The sequence below is a fragment of the Cnephaeus nilssonii genome (assembly GCF_951640355.1).
Source record: "Cnephaeus nilssonii genome assembly, chromosome: 15".
NCBI classification, from domain to species: Eukaryota; Metazoa; Chordata; class Mammalia; order Chiroptera; family Vespertilionidae; genus Cnephaeus; species Cnephaeus nilssonii.
Window position 1 is genome coordinate 1,683,737 of NC_137086.1, and position 22,282 is coordinate 1,706,018.

General features: G+C 59.7%; 1 protein-coding gene across 2 annotated transcripts in view; it reads right to left on the bottom strand.

Annotated features, from left to right (window-relative positions):
- The window catches only part of MBOAT2 (membrane bound glycerophospholipid O-acyltransferase 2), a 55,607-nt gene that overhangs the window by 14,310 nt on the left and 19,015 nt on the right, over positions 1 to 22,282 (bottom strand). Inside the window, exons 2-5 of one of the 2 annotated variants that reach the window (XM_079791511.1) lie at positions 17,888 to 18,033; positions 16,873 to 16,950; positions 5,633 to 5,728; positions 265 to 320 (exon numbers count right to left, since the gene is read on the bottom strand). In XM_079791511.1, coding sequence (XP_079647637.1) covers positions 265 to 320; positions 5,633 to 5,728; positions 16,873 to 16,950; positions 17,888 to 18,033 — 376 coding nt within the window. The remainder of the gene's footprint in view (positions 1 to 264; positions 321 to 5,632; positions 5,729 to 16,872; positions 16,951 to 17,887; positions 18,034 to 22,282) is intronic. The other variant, XM_079791512.1, reaches the window with a different exon arrangement.

Here is a 22,282-nt window from a genome sequence, read left to right on the forward strand (position 1 = left end):
AATTGCCTCTGACGTGGGTCATAGGACGGAATCGCACTATTTTACTTTGCTTTTGTCACTGAACTGAACGCAAAACTGAGATAAAAATACTGAAGGAAAACACGCCGACGTTACTAACCCTAGGCAGAGTTCAGGATTTACTCCCCGCCCCCTTACCCCCACCCCTTTCTCATAAAGAGCAGAAAGGGAGGGTCCTACCTCAAGCAACAGATGAACTGAATACGATTTCTTTCGGGAACGCAAAGTTAATTTCTGAATTCTTACCGTCGTGAATCTCATAAGCCAAGCTGGTGATCTTCTGGGTAATTATCATCATCGGGCTGTGACAAAATAAAGGATAAAATATGTTACAAGGGTGTATTTAAAATAATAGTTATGACATAGGAAAAAGAGTTTATTTTGCTTATACGACTACAAAATCGTGAATTTTTCTTTAACATAAATGAAGACCTCCAGGGAATTTCAGCGAGAACTGGGGGCTGCTGTGTTTGGGGAGGCGCAGGCGAGAGGGACCCTGGGCCTCGGTTTACTGAGCATCCGGGACGCGCTCGTCCACGAAACGAGGTCGCGTGGGAGCGGGGCTGCCGCCTCGATCACGTGGGGGCCACATGGAGCAGGGCCCCTGTGCCTGCGGACGGGAGGCCCGGGGGGAGGGGACCGCGCAGGCTGGAGACCGCCCGCCTGTGACCTAGCGCTTTCTCAGTCCCCCGCTGCTGCCGCCGCCGCAGGGCTGTGCTCCAAGGTGGAAGGGGAGCTGCCGGGAGCAGGGGAGTGGGCACCGCACGGAAGGCGTCTGGGTAAGAAATGCAGAACAAAACAGGACGGAAACAGGGGAGAGAGAAGGAGGCCGCCCACCTCCCTGTCCCGGGAGCCAGGCCCCAGGGGTGGCCCGTCAAAGACGCCCAGAGACAGCGCCCGGGCACTCTCTCGGGGAAGGAAGACGTGAGCATCACGCTGCCGGTGAGGAAATGGCTCTGGTTCCCTATTTCACCATCTCTAACTGAATGGGTCACTTGGAACGGAAAAATAGATCCCTATGGGGAAGCCGGCAGGACACATGTTTGCCCTCCAACTGTCCCCCGGGCAGCCAGACAGAAGGCCCGAGAACGCGTCGCCATGGCTGCTGTAGTCATCGCTTTGGGATTTCAGTCAAACCAGGAAGCCCTGCTGGGCCGCAGGCAGGACGTGGGCCGCCCCCGGCAGGTCCCGGGAAGGACTTCAGCCCGGAGCCGCAGGAGGCCTCGGACCCCAGCCCGGCGGGTCCCGCCCTCCCTCCTCTTCCTGCCCCTGCTCAGACCGGAGACTGGTCAGCGGCCGCCGTCCACTGAGACGTCTGGTCCCTGCCAGGAGGTCCTGGGCACTTGGCTCTTGGTGTTTGGTTCTGCCCACAACGTCCATGAAGGTGTGGTCCACGCTGACCCGACTACCTGACCCACCCACCTGACGCCAGAGCCGTGACCGCCAGGCTGGGGTGGGGGTAGGGGGGATGACGGCAATGCAGCCACAGCATGACTGCTGGGCCAGTAACATGACGGGATTTGGTTATGTGTCAATCCTGTAGACCCGCGGTCGGCAAACCGCGGCTCGCGAGCCACATGCGGCTCTTTGGCCCCTTGAGTGTGGCTCTTCCACAAAACACCACGGCCTGGGCGAGTCTATTTTGAAAAAGTGGCGTTAGAAGAAGTTTAAGTTTAAAAAATTTGGCTCTCAAAAGAAATGTCAATCGTTGTACTGTTGGTATTTGGCTCTGTGGACTGATGAGTTTGCCGACCATTGCTGTAGACCAAAGAGTAGAAATAAACATGACGGCTGTCTGAACCCGAGAGTGCTTTCTAAGTGTGGACGTTCGGGCAGGACCAAAGACCACTCACTGACCCTGGAGACACGTGGAGAAGCCCGGCCCTGCGGCTCAGCCCAGGAACCAAGAGGTCGCCGGTTTGATTCCAGGTCAGGGCACGAGCCTGGGTTGTGAGCTCGACCCCCCAGTAGGGGGCGTGCAGGAGGCAGCTGACCCATGATCCTCTCTCTTCATTGATGTTTCTATCTCCCTCTCCCTTCCTCTCTGAAATCAATAAAAAATGTAAAAATAACTAAATAAAATATCCCTCAGTTCTAAATTCTAATTCCCATGTCACCTTCAAACACAATAAAAATGACTGATAAAATAACATTCGATTTATTTTATCAACCGAGTGACACACTGTCCTGCCAGGTGCCGCCAGGGCGGCCAGAGGAGGGTTAGAGCTGTTGGTAAGGAAACAGCACGGGACTGACTAAGCAGCCGCACCGGAAGGAACGCCCGGCGTCTCGTCCTCACAGCGGTCACCCTCCTGCTCCTCCCGCCCCGGCCAGGGTCCCGCACGCAGCCGTGCTCCGCGCACGCCTCTGCCCGCGAGCACCCGCCCGCCTCTCGTCTCATCTCAGCCGCGGCGTTTCCTTCCGAGGACGTGTACGTCACCGCGATTCATGTATCAGACGACACCGCCTGCTCTGAGATCTGCTTTTCCTTTCAGACGGTCTCTAAGGTACGGAACTAACCGTCTTTCCTGCCACAGCATCGCCGGCGCCCAGCACGTGCCTGGCACCACAGCGCCCTAAACAAACACCTCCCAGCACCAGGCCCACCAGGTCTCCTCGGCGTGACGATCTGCCCCTCCCCCTGCCCACTGGCCACACTCGCTACTGCGGCTCTTTGGCCTGAAAGCGCTCCCCACTCAGCTCTGGGATGATCTGCTCACGTCCCGTGGCCACACTGCGCACCCTCACAGCGGGCCGGGCTCGCGGTGCTGACGGGTGTACAGCCACCTCCCCCTTCTCTCTCCTCTGTGCGCCCAGCAGCCCTGCGCTCTCCCTGCGGCTGGGCGTGAGCGGCAGGCCGCGGCCTCTGGTCCAGCCGTCCCGGGGCGGGGCGGGGCGGGCGGGGCGTGAGGATAAAGCACCTCGGACCCCGGTCTAGGGAGCGGCTGCAGGAGCAGGTGGCGGAGAGAAGGGAGAGCGCGGAGGAGAAGGCAGCGAGGGGTGCGCAGCGAGTGAGAGCCCAGGAAGGTGCCCAGCGGGGACTGGACAGAGAGCCCGCACCGACCGCACGACCAGGGACAGCACCGCGAGGGAGGGCAGCGGGACAGACCCCGCCCCGTGCACAGGACCCCGCGTGCGGAGGGGGCGCTTCTAAGAGGGCAGTTCCACCGGAACGTGGATTGGCTTTTCCTGACGGCACCTGTTGGTCACAAACACCTGTTCCTGCGACAATCAGAGCGACTGCACAATTTCTTCCCTTACGCCTCTACCGACACACTCACACACACACCACACACACATACGCACATGTGCGCACGCACACTCACACACACCACACACATACATACACACATGTGCACACACACGCACACACATGTGCGTGCACGCACACACACGCACATGTGTGCACACACACCATGCACACAGAGTAAGTCTCCCTCGCCGCGTGCACGTGAGACGCCCGGCGAAAGAGCTGCCGGTGACCCCTCAGCAGAGCCTGGCCTCACTCCCGGGCTCTCGTTCCTGGGCGACAGCCCCCCTACACAAAGCGGGGTGCTTACTCAGATCCACCGGCTTCCGCAGCCCACGTTGGGGGGCTGTTCCATTGACCTGCATTAGGACCGAGTCAGGATCCTCTCTGCTACAACACACTCAATGCTTCCAAATGCCGAGAGATTCCATTAAGGGGGAGCCTGCCTCTAGGGGGCTTTTCTCTCCTGTGTCCGAGAGAGAGAGAGAAAGAGAGAGAGAGAGAGAGAGAGAGAGAGAGAGATAGATAGATGGGGGGGGGGGGGCCTTCAATTGAGTTCTGCCAGGATGGTCCCCTTCAGCCAATTTGTCTGTCTAATACATATCAGCCCACTGATAATGGGCAAATGTTTTTCCTAATGGACAAAAATTACACAGCATACTTAGAGTTTTATATAACGTTAGGTATGACTTTGCTCTCTGGAAGGCAGTGGAAAACGTATCTCCGGGGAGGATCTTTAAAAATGCCCGATTCAGCGCTTATTTCTCGTAACACAAGTGACGTCCAAGGCGGTGACTCTGCGCTGCGTGCCGCCCGCGCACGGTCAGGCCTCCTCTGTCCGCTCCCCCGAGGTGCGCCTTTGCTGGAGTTCCCACTGAGTCAGCACCTCTGCGCGGGCGTCCAGGGGCCGCGGCGACACGGCCAGCACCTCCCTGCTCTCGGGAGGTTACATCCTACGCGGCGCTGATTCTTCTAAACGGACACCCTGGTTCCTCCGCCCCCGACGTATGATGACACGTGGCGTCTCTCCTGCAGGTTCACGAGGGTGCTCGTGGGGCCCCATCTACCGAGGGTCCCGCTCGCACGCTCGTCTCCCCGGTGAACTGGGACCCGTAAGCCAGGGGCAGCACCGGCCGCCGCCCCTGAGCCCCAGGTGCATCTCAGTCCCCTCCACACACTGCCCAGGCGCCGGGCCGCGCTCTCCGGGCCGTGCTCTCCGCGTGTGCAGCCAGGGTGCGTTGGCGCGGCTGTGTTTGTTCTTTGGAACGCAGTCTCCTCGCGTCCGAGCCTACGGGTAAACCCTGCTGAATGAAAGTGAGATCCATCTTAATCTCATTGAGGAGCAAAGAACGTTCCCTGCTCACGCTCCCGGCCCCGCGGGGCCGCCCGCTGCGCTCACACGCCTCGGCTCCGTCCCGGCTGTTGGACAATTTCTTCCCGGGACGCCAGGACTTGTTTCGTGTCATTGTTTTGCACGTGGGTCGTCCTCCAATGGGATTTCGGGTCGTTATTATCCTGTCCGGTGACTCGGGACGGACGTAAAGGCGGGTCTTCGTGTCCCGTTTGATAGAGCGTCGTCGGCTCAGAGAAGCTGGAGGCTCCCCGGCAGCTCCCCGCCCGCAGAGCCAGCGGCGCCCCTCACAGAGGCCAGTCCTCGGGGACGTGGCCTGCGCTGGTCTCTCCACAGGCACGCGGTGGGCTTGTTACAGGCAAGGAGGACCACAGAGGGACGAGGCCCCTTGGCAGGAACGAGCCGAGTTCGCCCCACCACTCAGCGGGGCCCGGGGAGGAAGGACGGAGAACATTCCTGCAGAGCGAGAGGCAGGAGGCGAGAGCCACGCCCCAGGGTGGTCCCTGGGAGACCAGGCGGAAAGCGTTCGCCCAGGACCCTGGTCCGAAGGAAGCCCGAGGACGCTGAGAGGCACGGGCAGGCCGCCAGAGCGCATGCAGAAGCTGCCGAGGGGCCGCGCGGAAGGGACCCAGAGAGCACAGAGAGGGAGAGAGGGGGCGAGGGTGCGGGCTCAGGGGGGCTGGTGGGCAACGGCTGGAAACGGCTGCAGAGATTTCTACCGGAATTGGGAACCGCTTTCAATGTCAGATGCCACGGGACAAGCGTGATGGCTGCGTGTTTAGACTCGCTCACGCCCGTGGGGAGAGGAGAGGCTGCGTGATGACTTTTGTAACACGATAGAAGACCGCGTTACAAGGACATTTCTAAATTCGTAACGGGCTTTTCAACTAAAGGGTTCAGTAACAGCTTTTCAGGTGAGCTACTAAATGCAACTATATTTTTGTCCTTTAACCAACATGTTAGAATAGAAAAGAAAAGAAAAACAGGCTACTAAATCAAAGTGTTCATCTTACCCTGAAAAATCAGCAGAATATTGTCCATAATCAAAGATATAGACTCTAGTAATTTGGCACACTATGAGGTATCCCAAAGCAAACACAAAACAATATCTGGAAAACAAAAATAAGCTAGATTAGTGAAAATAAAAGGTTCATTCTGTTCAAGAACACATTTCAGTAATTCGTTAACTATGTGACAGGGTTCGAAGCCTCACTATCACTAGATCCACTCCCCGGGAGCTTTCTTCAGTGAATTCTGAAAATGCCACGAGTTCCTGCTCCCGGGCGCTGGAGCTCGGGACCACCGTCAACGGCAAGTGCATTCGATGGCCGCCTCGCCCGCTTTTTCCTCCCAAAAGGCCTCCCGGCACCCGGCTGTGGGTCTGAAAGTCATGCTCGAGAGCACCAAGCTGTGACTCGCTCTACGTATTCCTCCTTCTTTCTAGAACCCGGTATTTAGCACAAAACAAACGCTTCATGGGATTTTTACACACGTGTCCTCAGTGGTCTCTGAGCACGCATCCTTCGTGGGCATCAGGCGTGCAGTTCCTCACACCGTTAGGCATGAAACCTTGTGAGTTTCCGCCTTACAATGCCTGGAAGCGAGTTGTGATCACTAAGACATGGTGCGGGGGGAGAATTTACACATCGAGGACACAGACCCGGAAGCGGATCCCGGACTGCACGGCACGGCGTGGCACGAAGGCTGCGGGCAAGTGGCGGGAGTGGACGGATTACCTCCCAAGGAGTGAACATCTGCTGGGGAAAGGCGTGTTGTACCTGCGTCTACACCATCCTAGCCGGGTGAAAGCATGACGCACAAGACAAAACCACGCACACAGAAGCTGTGGGTAAGTATTCACATGTGCTCACGTGGGGGAAGGGCTTTCTCACCATTTCCCACGTTAAATGTATATACATGTTATAGAAGAAATCCATAGGAAAAAACCATGTGTCTGGCTAGGTGAAAATCTTCAATTTTTCATGGAGGCAATTCAGGTGGTTTATGAAAGAGTTCTTTCAAACTCCAGACAAATAGGCAACCCCAATCTAGTTGAACCTCCCGGGGCCAGGAAGAGGGGGACAGCGCCCCAACGGGAATGCTTTACCCAGGGAGCGCGCTCCCGGGAGCCACCGGGTGGAGCAGCCGCACGCACACTCACACAGGCGTGGACGCGTCCAACGCAAAACAACGTCCACCGCTCGGGGGCAGCTGCGTCTCCCCAAGACGCGGCAGCTCCGCCCCGTTCACACGCTCTTCCGCTGCCTGGCCGGCGCCCCATCAGGAGAAGTCGACTGCTTTCCTGCTGTGAGCTGCGCCAGACTGCGCTGGCCGGAGGTTACGGCGGAGTCCCTGCTCCCAGGCGCAGCCATGATGGGCCCGGCAGTCCCTCCTTCCTGCCGTGGGAGGTTGGCTGCCAGGAAAGCGTGACTGTCCTGAGGCCCCACACGCGGAGGCCCTGGAGGATGAGACGAAGACGGAAGGAGGGCCCCAGGGACGAGTGGATAAGAAGCTGTGGGACCTTCACACCATGGAGTACCATGCAGCTGTGAAAAGGGGGGGTCTCTTACCCTGTGGGGCAGCCTGGGCGGACCTGGGGAATACTGTGCTAAGTGGAATTAGCTAATCCGAGCCGGAAAATAGCACACGATCTCACTTATCTGTGGAATCTAATGAGCAAAATGAATTGGCCAACCAAACAAGACCCGAAGCAGGGAGGCATGGAACAGACTGACATACCTCCATGTGGGGTTGGGGGGACGAGAAGAGATAAACCAAAGAAGTTATATACTCACTAGTGGCCCGGTGCACAGATCCGTGCACACTGAAAGAAAATTGATTAGAAGAAATAATTTAATATCGCTATTCACCCTTTCTCTATAATAGAAGTGTCAACCAAATTCACGATCAAAAATGCCAGATGGAAACACACGAGAGCGACTGGCGCCAGCGAGAGCTTTATATATGTCGCGCATGCACAAGTCAACTTAGCCTTTTATAGATATACAACAAAGTTGCTTAATTAGACCTGCTTTCTGATGTAGCTAAACTTTTTCCAGCCCAGTGAAGCACCCCAACTTCTCTTTCAGGTCATTGTCAGCAACACAGCAGTAAATGTCAACACGAAGCAGATTATTATTGTGTGTATATATATATATATATATATATATACATACACACACAGCCCATGGAAAGGGCTACAGGGTAGTGAAGATCTGGTGGGGACTAGATAGGGGCTGAAAGGAGGAGACTGGGGGGGTGGTAAATGAAAGACATCTGTAATACTATCAACAATAAAAAATACATTTTTCTAAAAAAAGGAGGAAGGAGGAAGGAGTGTGAGAGAGGTGCTGAGCAGGGCCACGTCCTAAGATACGTGAGTGAAGAAGCTGATGCCACGTGAAAAAGAGGGACCTGTCCAGTTGAACTTTCCCTGGATCCCGGACCCACAAAATCCTAAGCAAAAGAATGTACCAGTCTGTTTCAGGCCACTACCTGTTGGTGGACCAGTCCTTCCTTCCTTTTTTAAAATGTATTTGTATTTATTTCAGAGAGAGAAAGGGGGAGGGAGAGAGAGATAGAAACATAAATGAGGAGAGAGAATCATGGATCAGCTGCCTCCTGCACGCCCCCTACTGGGATCAAGCCTGTAACCCGGGCACGTGACCTCCTGGTTCATAGGGAGACACTCCACCGCTGAGCCACGCCGGCCGGGCGTCTTCGGTATTTTTTACGGCTGTCCTATAGGCTGGCTGATAACTATTGATCCACCTCTGAGCTCACTGACTCCTTCTTCCGCCATCACAAACCGCCCCGGAGAGCCCCTCAGTCCATGTTCCATTTGGGTTACTTCCTCCTCAACTCTAGGACTTCCCTTTGGTTCTCTCTAGCAGCTTCTATGCCTTTCCTGACAGTCCCTGTTTGCTGAGTCATGGTCATCAGATCTTCTCCTAATTCTTTGAACATGTGTCTAAGAGCTGCTTGGCAGTTTCGGGGTCCAGTTAGAGGCAGTCCCGCTCGGCTGCTTCCCCCCGTTTCTCCGCGCACAGAAAAATGCTCCAGGGGCCGTCCTGGGCCTGCCCACCTCGGAGGCCAGTGATTAGCCAGAGCGCGTGCTCACCCCTTCAGCCAGGGAGGCTCCTGCCCTCCGCTGACCTAGCTGTGGGGGGTCGGAGGGCTCACTTGATGGCTGGCAGCCTTCAAGTGTGCCCCAGTGTTTCCTCTGACCCAGGCCTCTCGGGCCTCCCCGGGGCCGTGCGCAGCCTCCAGCCAGGGGCGTGCAGAGAGCTTCCCAAGTCCCCCTGCGGCCGGCCCTCACCTCCGGGCTCCCTCTGCCCCGGGTACGGCCCACGTCCTCAGACGGAGAGCCTGAGGCACTCCCCGTTAGCCTCTGCCCGGGGCTCCCGCCCTGCACCCCAGGTCACGCCAGTTGCCGGTGTGGGAGCCGCGTCCTCAGGGCCAGCCCACGCTAGTAGAACTGCGTTTCGGGGAATGAAAAATGCAGGTACCCCCAGGCAAGAACAGCACAGATTCCCCCGTTCTTACTCAGAAGTCGGCAGCTTTTGAGGGATAAGTGCTTCTCCGGTTGTTGTTTTGCTTTTGGTCCGTGTCCAGGGCCCTAACATGGGTTTGGCAAGTTCCTCCAGTGTCATAACTGGCTTTTTGGTGTTTTGGTGTTTTGTTTTGTGTTTTTTGTTTTTTTTTGGGGGGGGGGTAATTTGTCCACCTCTTCACTCCTTAATAGACGCTCCATCAATTGCAATGGGTTTGGAGTAGCTCGGGACAGATGGGAAACGTGGCCACACCTCGTCAAGTCCCGGCAGCAGAGAGCCTGGGGGCTCCCTGGGGAGAGTGGGTGAGTGTGTGGACGGGAAATCATGGAAAGGAGAATTGGAAACGCTTTAAAAACCGCCTTCTTTACCAGCGAAAGACATCCATGCTGTCTTCCTACCAGACTCAGACCCCCCCCCCCACCCCCCGCTGGCTCCCAGTCCCTTTGGAACGCACGGTCCTCTGCGGGGGCGAGGAGCCCCCGCTCCGGGTCCCCACGCTCGGCTGCTCCCGGATACAGACACCGGATTCGGGCATCTGGTGACGGAACACCCTCGGCTCTTCCCCGAGACCTGCAGGGACCCCGTGACGTACACACAGTGACCGTGCTGAGGGGTATCTGCTCTTCCCGCAGCCTTGCTCACGGGGAGAGGGAGGGAGCTTCGCTGTGGTCACCGGACCAGACACGCACGGGGCCGCCGGCCCACGGAGCCGCTGACACTGTTCACCGTGACGGGCCGAGCCCGGCTCCGGGGCCGCCTTTGGGCCAAACCCACCGTCCGGCCCGCCGCTGGCTCAGTGTGACAGTCACTTCCCTGTTCCTCACAAGGACCGTTCCCGAAGCCGATTCAAATACACGCAGAGAAGTGCTTGTGGCTGCTGGTGACCGGCCGGAGTGCGGCCACACCCACAACCTGCACCCCGAGAAGTCACACAAGGCCCCCCCACCTCCTCAGCCTGCAGGCAGCCACCCGCTGAACCCCCTGAACCCCCCTGAACCCCGCGGCCCCGCGGCCCCGGGAAAGTTTCCCTTCCAGTGAAAAAAAAAAGAGCTAAGACCTTTGGGTTCTAATTCATTTAATTAAATCTAAATCTAATTCATTCGATTTAGGGTTTAGGTGGGACGTAGAAAAGGGAAAACGAGTCAATTCACCTGTGAAGGGCTTGAAAGCACGGGCAGCAAGAAAGACAAGGTGGCCGAAACCGGTTTGGCTCAGTGGATAGAGCGTCGGTCTGCGGACTCAAGGGTCCCAGGTTCGATTCCGGTCGAGGGCATGTGCCTTGGTTGCGGGCACATCCCCGGTAGGGGGTGTGCAAGAGGCAGCTGATCGATGTTTCTCTCTCATCGATGTTTCTAGCTCTCTATCCCTATCTCTTCCTCTCTGTAAAAAATCAATAAAATATATTAAAAAAAAAAAAAAAAGAAAGAAAGACAAGGTGGCCCGGCCAGCGGGGCTCAGTTTTGAGTGTCAACCTATGACCCCGGAGGTCAAGGTTCGATTCCCGGCCAAGGCACACGCCCGGGTTGTGGGCTCCATCCCCAGTGGGGGGCGTGCAGGAGGCAGCTGATCCGTGATTCTCTCTCATCATGGATGTTTCTCTCTCTCTCTCCCTCTCCCTTCCTCTCTGACGTCAATACAAACATGTTAAAAACAAAACAAAAAGCATGTTCCGTGTGACCTCACGGGAGTGTCAGAGTCCACGGGGCCCTGGGTGGGGCGGGTGAGCGCCGCGCACGGGTTAGTGAGCTCAGCCCTTTGCCTCCCAGGGACTTCGACCCCGAGAGGCCGGGCCGGAGCCTCACTCCGCTCTGTGTCCTCGCTCCGCCCAGAGGAGTAAAGGATCGAGTGTGCGCTTGACCCAGCTGAATCGGTCTGCCCACGAGCTGACCGTTTTCTGAAACCCACACCCCCTCACCCCCGGGGGCCAACTGCAGAGGGCGCCTCTTCCCCCAGGTCCCAGCCCCGAGAGACCCGCGGGCTCAGCTCAGCTCAGCTCAGCTCCGGGGGGCCTTCCCTCCCCCCACCCCCCCTCACCCCCCCGCCTCTGTGTTATCAGCCAAAGCGTGGGGCAGGTCACATCATCTTTCTTTTTGTTTGTATTGACGTCAGAGAGGAAGGGAGAGGGAGAGAGAGAAACATCCATGATGAGAGAGAATCATGGATCAGCTGCCTCCTGCACGTCCCCCCTGGGGATGGAGCCCACAACCCGGGCGTGTGCCTTGGCCGGGAATCGAACCTTGACCTCCGGGGTCATAGGTTGACACTCAAAACTGAGCCCCGCCGGCCGGGCCACCTTGTCTTTCTTGCCCTGACCGGGAATCGAACCCTGACTGCCTGGTTCCTAGGTCGACGCTCCACGCCTGAGCCCCCCGGCCGGGCACACTGAACATCTTTAGATCAGGAGTCCTCTCACGACGGATGGCATGCAATGCTTTCGAGCAGAGCATGTGAGCACCCGTGGCATCGGACACTTAATGAAATCCAGCTGATGGCATCGCACCCTCCCTGCCACCCTACGGGGCAGGCACTGTCCCGGCTCCTGACTGACAATGAGGCACCGAGGCCGGGGCGGACAGCAACTCAGACAGGCTGGCCGGCTCCCACCCGGAGCCAGGATCTGAATGCAGCGTGACCTCCGCACTGAGCTGTCCCCACAGGCAGTGTCACCTGAGACGCACAGGAGCCAGCCGCCCAGGTGAAGGTGACTCATTCCGAAGGGAAGGGGGCGGGGGCGGGGGAGGCCCTCAGCCCAGAGGTCACGCAGAGCCGGGGCCCAGGGCCCAGCACCCATGCAAACACAGAGGAAGTGGGTGTGGACAGCTTGTGCATGGGCGTGGGCGTGGGCATGGGCGTGTGTGGGTGTGTGTGCGTGTGTGTGTGCGCGTGCCTGTGAAGTACAGTGGCTGGTTCCGGCTGGGGCCGTCTCAGTGGAGGAGGCAGAGCTGCCGCTCAGAGTGGGCAGGACGGAGGCCAAAGGCGCCAGCGGCGGAGGCCCGAGCGCCCGCTGCTAATTCTCAGGAAGCTCAGGACACGCCAGCCCCGCCTCTGGCCGGTTTGCTCAGTGATCAGAGCGTCGGCCCACGGACCGAAGGGTCTCAGGTTCAATTCCTGGTCAAAGGCATGGGGCCCGGGCAGGAGGTGACCAATCGATGTGTGTGTGTGTGTGTGTGTGTGTGTGTGTGTGTGTGTGTGTCTCCCCCTCTTACCTCTCTTCCGTTCTCTCTAGAAATCAATGGGGGAAATATCCTCGGACGAGGATTAAGAGAAAAAAGAAAAAGCCAGCCCCAACCGCACATCTCAGTGGTGCTTGTTATTCTTTCAAAACTTAAGCCAGGATGTTTATGTCGTCGGTAAGCAGATGACAATCTCTTTGTTTCTCCAACTTAAACAAACAGAAACCTCTGAAAGAACCTTGGCCGAGAAATAACCTGACCACACACGACCCACCGCGACCCCGGGAGCAGGCAGACGGGTCCCTTTTCACAGACTCCCGGCGGCCAGTCCCCAGGTCCAGACCTCGTTCACGCGGCCTCGCCTTCCAGAACCTACGCTCCTGCATCCGCCCCACGGCGGAGCCTCTCACACAGCGCTGCGGGGATGTTTGTTAGCGAGCCCGGCCGGCGGGGCTCAGGGGGTGAGCGTTGACCTCTGAACCAGGAGGTCACGGCTCAAGTCCCGGTCAGGGATCAGGCCCGGGTTGCGGGCTCCATCCCCAGTGTGGGGCCTGCAGGAGGAAGCCGATCCGTGATTCTCTCTCATCATTGATGTGTTTCTATCTCTCTCTCCTTCTTCTCTGAAATCAATAAAAATGTTTGTTTGTTTTTTATTAAAAATAAAAAGCAGAGCCCCGGCAGGCGAGCGTCCCCTCACACGTCCACGCACACCCACGGGTCACGGAAGCACGCGGTGTTCAGACACAGGACTGCCTTTGTTTGCCACTCGAATAGATGGTTGTGTGGGTTTCTTCACTTTTCTTCCAACTCCGGCGAGAACGAGGATCTTGTTGTGAACGTGAGATTAATTTCCAAACGCTGCAACGCCGGAGGTGCCCCGGTCCTCCGCGGGAGAAGGACGCCTCGTTTTTATTTGTGTTCCTTTTCAGAAGCATTCTTATCTTCACCATTACAGCGACCGGGTCATTGTTAAAGAACACGTTATTTTTAAAACAAGAAAGATGCGTCATCTAATGGGACACGATCTTCAAACTCCTTTTCACCGATCCGTCCGGGGAGTCGGCCCTGTGGACGGTGTCCGGCATGTGGACGGGACCGGGCGGAGCCCCGCGGGAGGGAGCCGAGCACACGCCCCACGCGGCGCGTTCAGACAGGACGCACAGCCGCCTGTTTGCCCAGCACGGGTGTGGGTCTTGTTCGCGCCCTCCACTCACGACCCCCACGTCCTCCACCACCTCCGTCCCAGGGGACACCGCCCGCGCCGCGCGGGGATGACGGAAAGCTCCCCACAGGTCCCGTTCACAACGGGAGGGAAAGCGAGGACCCAAAGCCTCTCACAGGCCGTCTGCACACCCTCTCCTGGGGCGGGGGTTCGGGAGGGACGCCCCCCGACCTCTCAGACACCCAGCGGGGCCGGGACATCCTACCACCGGGCACCGAGTCACAGGGGCTCCCTCCTGTGGGGACTGGGAACACGGGAAACCCCGACGGCCCAAGCACAGCGTGCCCAAGGCCACTGCGTCCCTTTGGGTGAAGTTGCCTCCACCCTCTAGCCGCTCCCCCACACTCCCCCTGCCTCAATGCCCGGCCCCCACCCTCTAGCCGCACCCCCACACTCCCCCTGCCTCAATGCCCGGCCCCCCACCCTCTAGCCGCACCCCCACGCTCCCCCTGCCTCAATGCCCGGCCCCCCTCCCTCTAGCCGCACCCCCACGCTCCCCCTGCCTCAATGCCCGGCCCCCCTCCCTCTAGCCGCACCCCCACACTCCCCCTGCCTCAATGCCCGGCCCCCCACCCTCTAGCCGCACCCCCACGCTCCCCCTGCCTCAATGCCCGGCCCCCCACCCTCTAGCCGCACCCCCACGCTCCCCCTGCCTCAATGCCCGGCCCCCTCCCTCTAGCCGCACCCCCACGCTCCCCCTGCCTCAATGCCCGGCCCCCCTCCCTCTAGCCGCTCCCCCACACTCCCCCTGCCTCAATGCCCGGCCCCCCTCCCTCTAGCCGCTCCCCCTGCCTCAATGCCCGGCCCCCCTCCCTCTAGCCGCACCCCCACGCTCCCCCTGCCTCAATGCCCGGCCCCCCTCCCTCTAGCCGCACCCCCCCCCCCGCTCCCCCTGCCTCAATGCCCAGCCCCCTCCCTCTAGCCGCACCCCCACGCTCCCCCTGCCTCAATGCCCGGCCCCCTCCCTCTAGCCGCACCCCCACGCTCCCCCTGCCTCAATGCCCGGCCCCCCTCCCTCTAGCCGCTCCCCCACGCTCCCCCTGCCTCAATGCCCGGCCTCCACCCTCTAGCCGCTCCCCCACGCTCCCCCTGCCTCAATGCCCGGCCCCCCTCCCTCTAGCCGCACCCCCACGCTCCCCCTGCCTCAATGCCCGGCCCCCCTCCCTCTAGCCGCTCCCCCTGCCTCAATGCCCGGCCCCCCTCCCTCTAGCCGCACCCCACGCTCCCCCTGCCTCAATGCCCGGCCCCCCTCCCTCTAGCCGCACCCCCACGCTCCCCCTGCCTCAATGCCCGGCCCCCCTCCCTCTAGCCGCACCCCCACGCTCCCCCTGCCTCAATGCCCGGCCCCCCTCCCTCTAGCCGCTCCCCCTGCCTCAATGCCCGGCCCCCCTCCCTCTAGCCGCACCCCACGCTCCCCCTGCCTCAATGCCCGGCCCCCCTCCCTCTAGCCGCACCCCACGCTCCCCCTGCCTCAATGCCCAGCCCCCCACCCTCTAGCCGCACCCCCACGCTCCCCCTGCCTCAATGCCCGGCCCTCCTCCCTCTAGCCGCACCCCCACGCTCCCCCTGCCTCAATGCCCGGCCCCCACCCTCTAGCCGCACCCCCACGCTCCCCCTGCCTCAATGCCCGGCCCCCACCCTCTAGCCGCACCCCCACGCTCCCCCTGCCTCAATGCCCGGCCCCCCTCCCTCTAGCCGCACCCCCACGCTCCCCCTGCCTCAATGCCCGGCCCCCCTCCCTCTGGCCACACCCCCACGCTCCCCCTGCCTCAATGCCCGGCCCCCCTCCCTCTAGCCGCACCCCCACGCTCCCCCTGCCTCAATGCCCGGCCCCCCACCCTCTAGCCGCTCCCCCACGCTCCCCCTGCCTCAATGCCCGGCCCCCCTCCCTCTAGCCGCACCCCCACGCTCCCCCTGCCTCAATGCCCAGCCCCCCACCCTCTAGCCGCACCCCCACGCTCCCCCTGCCTCAATGCCCGGCCCCCCACCCTCTAGCCGCTCCCCCTGCCTCAATGCCCGGCCCCCCTCCCTCTAGCCGCACCCCACGCTCCCCCTGCCTCAATGCCCAGCCCCCCACCCTCTAGCCGCACCCCCACGCTCCCCCTGCCTCAATGCCCGGCCCCCCTCCCTCTGGCCGCACCCCCACTCTCCCCCTGCCTCAATGCCCTGCCCTCCACCCTCTAGCCGCACCCCCACTCTCCCCCTGCCTCAATGCCCGGCCCCCTCCCTCTAGCCGCACCCCCGCGCTCCCCCTGCCTCAATGCCCGGCCCCCACCCCCAGGGAACCCTCCGGCGCTCCCCTCCGCGGCTGGAGCCTGTGCAGATCCGCTCCGTGTCCTCAGGAAGGCCGCCCTGAGCGCCCTGCCCGGGGTCCCCCCCGCTGGACCCGGTGCCCTGGGCCCCCCACCCCGTCTGCAGCAGCGCTGACCTCCGGCCGGGAGGCACGTGTCCTGCAGGCGGGCACCCAGCACCCAGGCCACGGACACGGCAGGACAGGGAGCCGCCGCCCGGGGAGAGGTGCCGGGACAGACGGTGGGAAGGCCAGCCCCGCACGAGCGGCCTGGGCTGGGCGAACCTCAGACCCGAAGCGGGCGAGCTCCAGGTCTCGGGGTGGAGCCACCGAGCGCCCGGCAAGGCGGTCCCCTTCCCTCCCGACAGCGCCCCAACACGGGCCTCCGGCAGCGGCTCCCGGACCTCGGGGGCTCTGGGCGCAGGGCGGTCAGCTCAGGAAGAAAGATAAGTCGCCAACCATTCTCCCACGAGCGATCTTAGCACAGACACGCCGCCCCAAGGACCGCAGGCGGCGCGGGTCCCAGCGCGATGTCAGAGCCAGAGGAGGCGGCGCCGGTCCTCCCCGCCCCTCAGGGTGCTGCTTGAACCCTGGCCCTCCTTAAGCCCGGGCTCCCAACCAGAGGCAGCTCCGCGCCCCAGGGGCCCCTGGAAGTATCTGGAAACATTCATGTGGGAGGAGCTCCCGGCGTGTAGTGGGCGGGGCCAGGGCTGCAGCCGCACCCCCCACAGAGACGGGAAGCCACACACCAATGAGTTACCCCCCTACCTGCCCCCCCAGCGCCAACAGGGCAAGGCTGCGAGCCCAGGCGCAGGTACACGGGAGGGCGCACACCGACGATTTCACGACAGTTCTTGAAAAAGCGATCACAGTGTGGGGTAATTTTAACGCAGTAAGATTCTATCTGACCCAGCTGTATTCGTGGGAAACACACGCGTGTGTGTGTGTCTGTGTGTGTGTGTGTGTGTGTGTGTGTGTGTGTGTGTGCGTGTGTGTGAGCAAAGCGGACACTTACTTGTGCATGTGCTCCATTCCGATGATGATCATGATGCAGTAGGAAATTCCACTCTGTACGAGGAAATGTAAGGCATACCTACAAAGAGCGAGGGCACGGTTAGACCGGGACGGCACCGCTCACAAACACCCAGTTCAAACAACTTAGGCTTCAAAGTGCTACGTTTAGCCCGGCCGGCTGGCTCAGGGGCTGAGCGTCAACCTGTGAACCAAGAGGCCAGGGTTCAATTCCCGGTCAGGGCACAGGCCCCGGGTGCAGGAGGCAGCCGGTCCCCAGTGTGGGGCGTGCAGGAGGCAGCCGGTCCATGATTCTCTCTCATCATTGATGTTTCTCTCTCTCTCTCTCCCTCTCCCTTCCTGAGATCAATACACACACACACACACACACACACACACACACACACACACACACGGCCTGGAGTGTTACTATAACCCTACACAATGGCATACAGCTCTCGCAACACCGCTTGTGCGGCAATAAGGAACTGCTTTAAATGACGTATCTGTCTTGGTGTAAAAGATTTGTAAAACAGGCAAAAAGAACTACGCATGATGGAATAAGTGCCTCTATTCCTCATCTGTCCTTTTTCATACATTATTAATGGTCAATGCCCTCAGCCCAGACTGGAGAGACAGGGCCCACTCTCCACTCATTGACATAAAAACTACAAAGCGTCAGTCCTGGCCGGAGTGGCTCGGCTGGCTGCAGCATCATCCTGTGCACCAAAAGGTTGCAGGTTCGATTCCCGGTCAGGGCACAGGCCCGGGTTTCAGGCTGGATCCCAAGTAGGGGGCGTGCAGGAGGCAGCTGATCCATGATTCTCTCTCATCATTGGTGTTTCTCTCTCTCTCTCCCTCTCCCTTCCTCTCTGAAATCAATACAAATATATTTTTTAAAACAGCCAAAAAAACAGTATAAAACTTTATAAGTAAATATAAGCACTGAGAGTGTATCTTTCTACACACTCGATTCACAAGGACGTCATGTCCTCGCTCCGTAGGATCAACATACTTACCATCCAAAGCAGAAAACCGCAAGATACAGGCCCAAAAGAGTGGCCACGACATGTCTGATAAAAGAGCTCATTTTGCTCGAGTGAAGGTAAGTGCGAAACCAAACGGCCGCTAGCAAGGCAAAGAGCTGGCACACGACGAAGTTGACCTGCGAAGAGAAAGTGCAAGGGCCCGTTAGCAACACGGACTGGACCTCGTCCGCGGCGTCTTCTTTACACGCTCAGGGCGGAAGCACCGCGTACCATGAAGATCTCCCATTTCACAACCGACACGCAGAGCTCAGGGGCCGTCGGGGGTGAGCGCCTCCGGCCCAGAGGGATGGGCCCGCCATCCCACGTGGCAGGGACGGGGGCCGCAGGGTGGAGGCCGGGAGGGGCCGTGAAGGACCTGAGGACCCGGGCTCAGGCACAGAGAAGGAGCGCGGGCACCCTGGGGGGTGAGGGGGACTGAGTGCCCACAGCGGGCACCCCGGGGGGTGAGGGAGACTGAGCACCACGGTGACCCTGGGAGCGGTGGCCCTTTAGGACAGAGGACGGTGAAAGGGGGTCCTTTCGCTGCACCCCGCTCCCTCTGCATTCCGCGCTGTGGGCCTTTAGTATCTGCCCTGAGGGATGCTGCCGGTTTCCCAGTTTCCAGACAAGCCCCTGAGCCAGGATTTCACATAATAATGACCTCCGACCCGGAGCCTGCCGGCTGCCTCCCCTGAAGGCATGGCAGGCCGCCGGGCCTGGGAGGAGAGGGACCCTTTCGCACGCGGTCACATGGAACACGTGGTCACATGGCCGCAGGAAAACAACTCTTCCAACCCCAACCGGACGGAGGCAGAGAGCAGGTGGCGCACCAGACTCGCAGAGACGGAAGGCAGCGCCACCCGCCTGCTCACCTCCTCTAACCGCAGCCCGCGCCAACGGGAAAGTCCTCCGGCCGAGGAGGAAGCTGGAGGGCCAGCTGGGGGGGAAGGTCCCCGGGTTGAGAAGGAAGCACGGAGGGCCAGCTGGGGGGGAAGGTCCCCGGATGAGAAGGAAGCACGGAGGGCCAGCTGGGGGGGGAGGTCCCCGGGTAGAGAAGGAAGCACGGAGGGCCAGCTGGGGGGGAAGGTCCTCGGTGAGAAGGAAGCACGGAGGGCCAGCTGGGGGGGAAGGTCCCCGGATGAGAAGGAAGCACGGAGGGCCAGCTGGGGGGGAAGGTCCCCGGCCGAGGAGGAAGCTGGAGGGCCAGCTGGGGGGGAAGGTCCCCGGGTAGAGAAGGAAGCACGGAGGGCCAGCTGGGGGGTAAGGTCCTCGGGCCGAGGAGGAAGCACGGAGGGCCAGCTGGGGGGGAAGGTCCTCGGGTAGAGAAGGAAGCACGGAGGGCCAGCTGCGGGGGGAGGGTCCCCGGATGAGAAGGAAGCACGGAGGGCCAGCTGGGGGGGAAGGTCCCCGGATGAGAAGGAAGCACGGAGGGCCAGCTGGGGGGGAAGGTCCCCGGTGAGAAGGAAGCACGGAGGGCCAGCTGGGGGGGAGGGTCCCCGGATGAGAAGGAAGCACGGAGGGCCAGCTGGGGGGGAAGGTCCCCGGTGAGAAGGAAGCACGGAGGGCCAGCTGGGGGGGAAGGTCCCCGGTGAGAAGGAAGCACGGAGGCCAGCTGGGGGGGAGGGTCCCCGGCCGAGGAGGAAGCACGGAGGGCCAGCTGGGGGGGAGGGTCCCCAGATGAGAAGGAAGCTGGAGGGCCAGCTGGGGCGGGGAAGGTCCCCGGTGAGAAGGAAGCACGGAGGGCCAGCTGGGGGGGAGGGTCCCCGGCCGAGGAGGAAGCACGGAGGGCCAGCTGGGGGGGAGGGTCCCCGGCCGAGGAGGAAGCACGGAGGGCCAGCGGGGGGGGGAGGGTCCCCAGATGAGAAGGAAGCTGGAGGGCCAGCTGGGGGGGAGGGTCCCCAGATGAGAAGGAAGCACGGAGGGCCAGCTGGGGGGGAAGGTCCCCGGTGAGAAGGAAGCATGGAGGGCCAGCTGGGCGGGGGAAGGTCCCCGGTGAGAAGGAAGCACGGAGGGCCAGCTGGGGGGGAGGTCCCCGCTAACCGCAGCCACACGGGCACGTTGTGAAGCTCAGGGAAGGGCGAGCTGCTGGGGTGCGGGGAGCAGATAGTGAGCCACACCCCGACTAGCCCTCCGGGCACAGACAGGGGGGGGGGGGGGCTGGTCTGCTGCCCGTCTCCGCGCTCCGCACACTTACTCGGACACGTGACTGGCAGCGAGCTCATCCCTAAACAGGATAAAGGGGGGATAAACACAGGAACAAGGAACTAGAGCCCCATTTTATGAAGAGGGTTTGGAGCTTGAGGCTGTTCACGTGTGTGCCTGTGTGTGTGTGTGTGTGTGTGTGTGTGTGTGTGTCTCAACATCTGTCTCTCCCGTGGTGACAAATAACACACCGGGAGACCTGCCGAGGGCAGAGCGCAGAGTCTAATTCGCGACGACTGATACACAAACCTCACATCCCCGCGCCAGGGAACGGAGCGGCAGAGGACGGACCGCTGGGTCACACATGACGCAGACGCTCTCAACATAACCCCCTGTGAGGAGGGACTCGGGGAAGAGAGGGCACCGCCTGTACAACGCTCGCCCCATGAACTGCTGAAAACGCAAGCTGATCTCTGACGACAAAAAGCAGATCCGGGGTTACCTGGGGACGCAGGGGAGGGAGAGGCAGACTCTAAAATAATCTTACAGATCTGTTTGCTTGCTTATTAAAATGGCTGCCAACACTTCACTCACTCACTCACTCACTCATTCATTCATTTCTACGATGACGATCAGAAGCATTAGCCCACGTAAGTACAGCGTTCCTGTCCCAATTTAACTTGAGAGCATACCTATCCTGGGGCCCCCTATGTGATCCTGGGGGCAAAGCACCTGCCCTAAAAAAAAAAAAAAAGTCTACTTCGATCCTCCTATTAATTGACAAGGCTTCAAGTGATGCGAAACACGCCTTTCTCCGGGGCTGCCCCAGTATCATCAGATTCCAGTTCAATGCGATATCCACTGGCGAACACGGTGATTTGATTTCGAAGTTACACTGCCTCCACCCGAGAGAGTACGCTCTTCCATGAAGACCATGTCAATAAAAGCGTATTAATTGTTAGTGATTCGCTGGGACATGAGACCCCTCGCTTCGGAAATACTAACCAGCAAGTACTTAAAGAACACACGGTCCAAATGGAAGCATTTAATTTCTCACTTTAACAAATTTGTGAAGGTTTCAGACACAGCTGCCAAAAAAATAAATCACAATGGAATGTTACGCCTCTCGATGCTGCATCCTGTAAATCATCCTACAGTAAACCTTTAGAAATCGTCCCTAGAAAGCACGTCTCATGAGAACAGAGGTTTTGGCCGATTGGGTTTATTATATTCCTTAGACCCGTTCCTGGTTAAATGCAAATACGTGCTGTCCAATACGTGCACGCTCACATTGTTTTTTTTTTTTTTTTTTTTTTTTTTTGTTGCATTTTGCTTTTTATTTTTTATTTATTTTTTTTTTTGAATGTCAGCTTCTTTTTTTTTTTTTTTTTTTTTTTTTAATTTCTTTATTGATTAAGGTGTCACATATTTGTCCTCATCCCCCCATTCCCATCCCACACCCCTCCCCTTGGATGCCCCAACCCTCTGTTGAACTTAAGCATTGGTTAGGCTCATATGCATGCACACAATACCTTTGGTTGATCTCTCCCCCCTCCCCCAACCCTCCCCTATCCTCCCTCTGAGGCCCGATAGTCCGATCGATGCCTCCTTGTTTCTGGTTCTGTTCTTGTTCATCAGTCTATGTTGTTCATCATTTCCCCTAGATGAGCGAAATCATGTGTCACTAGAGATATACTTATAAGAATTGAATGTGCGACGAGCAATAATAGTTATGCTGACAGGCAAATGAATCAGTCTGTAGTGAGTTTCTTTCTGGACCAACAGTTCTTTTGAGACCCAATATCAATGTCCACCAGTTCCCTATGAGTACATGTCGGCACTGACCCCTCAGCTCTGGATGGTGGACAAATGGTGGTAATGCAGGTCCGACTCCCTCTGGTTTGGTCTCGGCCAGACCCAGGGGCACTGATTCACCCGGATCCAGGGGCCCACGGCCTCACCCGGACCCGGGGCCAGGCTCACCCGGATCCAGGGACCCACGGCCTCACCCGGACCCGGGGCCAGGCTCACCCGGATCCAGGGGCCCACGGCCTCACCCGGACCCAGGACCCAGGCTCACCCGGATCCAGGGGCCCACGGCCTCACCCGGACCCGGGACCCAGGCTCACCCTGATCCAGGGGCCCACGGCCTCACCTGGACCCGGGGCCAGGCTCACCCGGATCCAGGGGCCCACGGCCTCACCCGGACCCGGGGCCAGGCTCACCCGGACCCGGGACCCAAGC